Here is a 6,032-nt window from a genome sequence, read left to right as displayed (position 1 = left end):
CTTTACCCAAAAAAAACTATAAGCTGTATATGTCATAACTATTCTCGCTTCTGCTCCACCATTAATCTGCAACCCTAATCGTTGTTGTCGACTTGTTGGAGTTGCAGGTTCACCGGTTTATACAAGTTTGACAAAACTAGTACGTTAAACCATGAGCAGATCAACTTATACTTACCAAACCAGTGCTTTATGCATCTCTAGCCAACATTAACGGATTCTTCAATAACAGCATCCAAGAGAATGACGTCGTGTCTGATTCAATTTCACGGTATTCACACAGTCACACATACATGTATGTAGCATATGTGTATGCTTATATGCATACATGTGTATACACATGTAACTACATTGTATCTGCTTAGATCCCTCAGGTTGATGGAATCTTTTGCTTATTCAAAAAGACATACATCTGTCAAACCAAACAAAACCTTCTTATAACACACAAATGCAATATAGTTTTGTTCTTACACATAAAAATAGAAACTGACAAACGTTTAATAAAAACTTAATCCCATGACCTCCAAACTGATCGGCATAGATAGTTACAATAACAATTAATGATACACATACGCAACGAGTTTCACAATGATGCTTAACTGAACTTCGCACGAAAGATAACAATTCTGCACAAGTAATGAGCAATTACCGAGATTTGCAAATGGAATTGAAAAATCGGGGCAGATTAACTTCAAGCGGAAGCTTAATATTTAATCTAATCTCGATTCCAAATCAAGAACTGAGTTCCCAAAAGCAACCCGAGTCTCTATTTTTATCCTTAAATACAAGTAGGAAGTGTAGGTCCGTGGCATACGAATGCCAGTACAACGTATGCAATTATCAGGATAAGCAATATGAGTGCAATCCTGCATTTGGAGTCAAAACAATATGTCAATAAGCACACGGTTTATACTTTATAGGATAAGCAATCACATTTTCATAAAATTAAAAAGAAAAAAAATTACGTGAGCTTGACATTTCTCCACCAAACTGTACTCCTGAATCGACGAGTCTGCTTTCTGAAACGCAATGTATTAGTTTGCATAGTGGCTGTTTTATCTACAAGCAATTCCAAGCGATCACCCCGGTCTAAAACTTTGTCTATATTCTCAATCATCACAGTTCGTACCTGTTTTATCATACCAAAACCAACCACTATGATCCAAGAACACAATCACATTACTGTTAACAAATTTACAGATTTGCATACAAGATGAAACAAGATTTGAAGTGAAACTCACCTGACCCATTTCACTTTTCAAACGGTTAATCCTATCTGCATTAGGATCATTTGAGTAGTACTCCATTTGTTGGCTCAAAACCCTTGAAAACTCATCATTCATGCCATAAGCCTGGGCTGATAGAACTGCTCGACCATAAGTCCTTACAAATCTCTGATGAATGTCTTCAAGAAAAGCAAAAGGAATTCTCCCTGCAATATACACAGTGTTATTTATACACACCATTAATGCACAAAATCATCATAATTTCTCATTCAAGCAATACTAAATAGATAAGGTGCCACCAAACTCAATGAAATGACGTATACAAATTATGCAAGTTGTATTTTCAGACTTCCAATCAATATTCTCAAGTCTCAACACACCCAACCATAGTAGTCTGTAGTTATGCACTCATGTCCAAGGACAGAATCACAAGTGAAATAAAATACAACGATACCATATTACACATGTACGCTGTCAGGAATCAATCGATGATGACTAAAGGTTGTCTTTGGGCAATTGGACCTTCTTGCAATACTCGAATTCGGAGACACAGAGTTGCTCCAAGAAAACAATTAGTGAAGCAAAATACAATCCTAGTTTAAAAAATCACGCCTGAGGCGCGAGGCGAGCGCAGTACAAGAAGGGCACCTGAGGCACATTTTTTTTGGCAAAAAGTTGACTCTGAGACGCGCGCCTCATGTATTTCCAACATTTGTGGAACAGATTGTGTATAAAATGCTTTTCAGGTTGTACATGTATGTAATATTGGCTATATGATGCTAGAACCCTATAGAAAATATATATAAAATTATATAATTATTTGCTCTTAGGGCAGTGGTACACCTCGGATTCAGACCTTGTCGCTTTTGAGTGACTCGCTTTTTTAAAACCCAGAATGCAATGCAATGCAACATCACCATGTCCCTATTGGAATATAGTTTTTAGGGTATATTCCAATAGTCCCAACTATATCTATCTTTTATTAACAATCTTATTCTAAATCACTATATCTCAATAATCAATTAATTAAATCACTTTGAAAAGACACTTCCAGTTCCAAACAACCCCTAAATACATAACACATAGATAACTCAGCTTAATTATCTTTTCCTGATGAACTACAGCAATCAATTTCCTAGGGTTTTGTAAATTTAATTCTGATTCTAACTCTTAGAAACCATCGCTAACTCCAATTGCAGATCCTTGAAACAACAATAATCACTTTAAAACCAAGATCCAAACAGGTAAAACCCTAGCATCGACACGATTGAAGAATATGAATGATGAAAACATAAAATAAGTTGATAAATAGGTAAAATTAAGCTTACTTCCTGCAACATCATCAGCCATACAGAGAACAGTGAGACCATCAGTTCGTTTGACATGAAATATATGCCGATCTTGAGAATAAGAGACATTCATATCATTATTTCCGGGGATTTTCTCCAGAATTTGCCTGGCAATCGTGCTGGCATTCGTCGGAGTGCCGCTGAATTCCGCTAGCACTACAGATCCCCTCGCAACAAGCGTGTACAGAATCGTCATCTCTCTTCGAGCTTGATTGCAGAAGATCGGTCAGAATTCGAGCTGAAATTCAGTTGGAGATCGATTTTGGAGAGGAAAGGGGAGATCCGAGGCTAGGGTTTCATCATGTTATGTAATGATGATTTAAAATCTTTGACTGATTTTATATATTACTTCAAAAAAATATCTTTTGTTCAATACAAAACTTTCTTATTTTCTTTTTTTTATGTTGTTTCCTCTATACATCAATTGAACGTGAGAATTTAGGGGGTTTCAAACCTGATTAGATAAAGTTTGTTTCAAACTCGTTAGGTTTGTATCTTGTACTAATTAGATAAGTTTGATCCAAAACTCCCATCGAGTCGGTGGTCTCACCGGAGGCTATTTATCCATACGGTGTAGAGGTAAAGCTGTCTAAATCTTACTCTCCTCATACTCTATCTTAGGTTTGCTATTGGTGGGATTTACTGAGTATGATGACTTGACTCTGATGGATTAGATAAGTTTGTTTCAAACTCGTTTGGTTTTTATCTTGTAAATAACTATCGAGTATGGGGTATACTCGTGGATTTTGGGTAAACTCATCAATTTAAAAAAAATTGTTTGTTGAGTATGCCTAAACCAAAGTCGGTCGAGCATCTATCGAGTAACTAATAATCAGTTATATTGAGCATTTTCACTAGAAAAATATATCAGATATATATTATTAAGTAAATAGGTAAAATTACAAAGTTACCCTTAAGTGAATAGACTTAACAAAAAAAATTTAACCTGGTTAGTGGTAAGGGACGAAAGGTGTAATGAGTTTTCCAAATAAAGCATTGTGACTGTAATTATTGAATTTAAAGGTTATCCATTGTAATTCAATACAAACATGAAGGACGAAAAGTGTAATTTACCCTTTTTTTTAATTTACATCTATTTTAACACAAATTTATAGTTTATTCAAGTATTTTTTATTTATTTTTGTTAGTAAAAAATTTAAGAAAACTCATTTAATCTATACTATATAATAAAAGAAACCAATAAAGGGACACCTGTCATTATATTAGACCATCCTTAATTGTAGATAATTATTATTTAATTTAAATTATTAAATATTAATTAAATTAATATAAATCTTATCAACTCTACATTATTGGCATAAACTTAACTTCAAATCGTAAAGTCTTATCTAAACTAAAAAGCGGAGCGACACTTGTCATTATTCTAGACAATCCATAATTGTAGATAATTATTATTTAATTTAAATTATTAAATATTAATTAAATTAATATAAAGAGAAAAATGCTCGGATAATCCCTGTTATTTGCCCATTTTTCACCTTTAGTTCCTAACTTTCTAAAATTACAGCTATAGTCCCGAACTTTCGCAATTTCGTTCCAGGATAGTCCCTGGCACAGAATCTTATCTAAACTAAAAAGCGTTGTTGCACTTAACAATATGCATATTGTTTATTGTTAATGTTATTATTGTTAACTATGACAAATTATATTAAACATCTTATTAATCAAACCAAAAATTTAAAATAATATTAACCTAGTTTAACAAATAATTAAAAAAATCCATTTTGATTTAGAAAGTTTTTTTTTAACAATAGATAAATCCGTGTAATGCACAGGGTTTTTAAAAATATAACATTTTTTATTATTTGCTATATAAAATTAGATTTATTCAACCCATACAATATACAGAGTTTTTTTAAAAAATATAATTTTTTTATTATTAAGTATATAAAATTACATTTATTCCACCTGTGAATACACAAGGTTTTTTTTTTAAATTAATTTTTTATTGTTTGATATATAAAATTACATTTATTCAACCTGCACAATAAACAAGGTTTTTAAAGATATAATTTTTTTATTAGTTAATATATAAAATTATATTTACTCAACACGTGTAATAAATGAGTTTTTTTTAAATATATTGTTTTTTATACTTAATATATAAAATTACATTTATTTAACTCGTGTAATACACGGGGTTCTAACCTAGTATTATAATATAATTAAAAGACTTGATATTTTTCTTTGATAAGTGTTTGTGTTTTTAGAGGGAAAAGGAAGCTCTTAAAATAAAAGTGCTTTTAGAGGGAAAACGGTAGCTCTTAAAATAAAAGTGGTTGTGTTTTTATATATGCGGATACAAAGTAATTTTTCTTTCCAAATTTCTATAGAAAACATGGAATATGGTTAAGGATGTTTTTATGATTAAAATATGGGATAATGGATTTTAATAACGTAAACTATTAGCCGTTGGTCGGCAATGGTACTAACTTTAAAAATAACTATTGGTGGTCCCATCTTTTCACATATTGTAAACTAATGGACCTTTACTAACATAACCGTAATTTCTTTTTGTCCCCTTATCGTTTTTGGTTTAATAAAGGTCTATTGGTGTACAATATATAAAAAGGTGAGACCACCACTGATTATTTTTTAAGTTGAGATCGTTATCGGCCAATGACTAATAGTTAGGATTATTAAAATCCATTATTGCTTAAAATATCACAAAAATAAGTATTCAGGGTACTGAATTATGGTAAAAAAAATATTGACTAAACCTTTTGTAAATAACAATTTCCAAAACAGAATAACGTGTGAAATAGAAGTACTTTTCCGGTGACGTATAAAGCAAATTATTATATATTATCAACACATTTTGGATTTGTAAATAGATATGAAATCGGGATATAATTAAAAGACATTATGTATGATTATCAATAGACAGTTTTTGTTTTAAGTTATAAACTAGCTTATAATCCCGTGTGTTACACGGGTTGAATGACGAAAAAGGTAAATTATAAACTTATAAACTTATTAATGAAATGACTTATTTAGGTAAATTAGTAACACAAAACAACAATTATATTTTCGTTACTTGTACACGTGATTTGATACTTTATTAATAATTACTGTTTATATCCAAATAATATATTTTATCTTAACAAATATATATGGTTAGGGTAAAATGAAAACTTTTACGAGTTGTGAGAACTTAGAGAACTCAACCTTATAAAAGGTTTTTGAATTTTTTACAGAGGGTGCGAATGAGCGGTTAGAGACTCAGGGCGTTAAACTTTTTTATTTTAGATTCAAGTGGTTAAAACCATTAAAACATAGGGACTCAAAAAGTAATTCACTTGTTATATTATTTGATACATTTATATTTGTTATGGATAACTATTAATTAAATTTGAATTTATACGTTTATCTCTAACTATATTAATTAATATTATATTATATTTTGTGTATAAAAATTAATATGTAATAGTATTATTAA

General features: G+C 30.7%; 1 protein-coding gene across 1 annotated transcript; it reads right to left on the bottom strand.

Annotated features, from left to right (window-relative positions):
- Positions 1 to 412: 412 nt before the first annotated feature.
- On the bottom strand, positions 413 to 2,943 carry LOC110940033 (vesicle-associated membrane protein 711). The gene is made up of 4 exons (XM_022181592.2): positions 2,552 to 2,943; positions 1,239 to 1,429; positions 963 to 1,126; positions 413 to 863 (listed from the first exon to the last, which is right to left on the bottom strand). The coding sequence occupies exons 1-4, from the start codon at positions 2,766 to 2,768 to the stop codon at positions 776 to 778; spliced, it is 660 nt and encodes a 219-aa protein (XP_022037284.1). The 5' UTR covers positions 2,769 to 2,943; the 3' UTR covers positions 413 to 775.
- Positions 2,944 to 6,032: the final 3,089 nt, after the last annotated feature.

This window comes from Helianthus annuus, chromosome 16 (genome assembly GCF_002127325.2).
Source record: "Helianthus annuus cultivar XRQ/B chromosome 16, HanXRQr2.0-SUNRISE, whole genome shotgun sequence".
Lineage (NCBI taxonomy): Eukaryota > Viridiplantae > Streptophyta > Magnoliopsida > Asterales > Asteraceae > Helianthus > Helianthus annuus.
The sequence above is the reverse complement of the archived record's forward strand: the minus strand, read 5'-3'. Positions and strand labels throughout refer to the sequence as shown.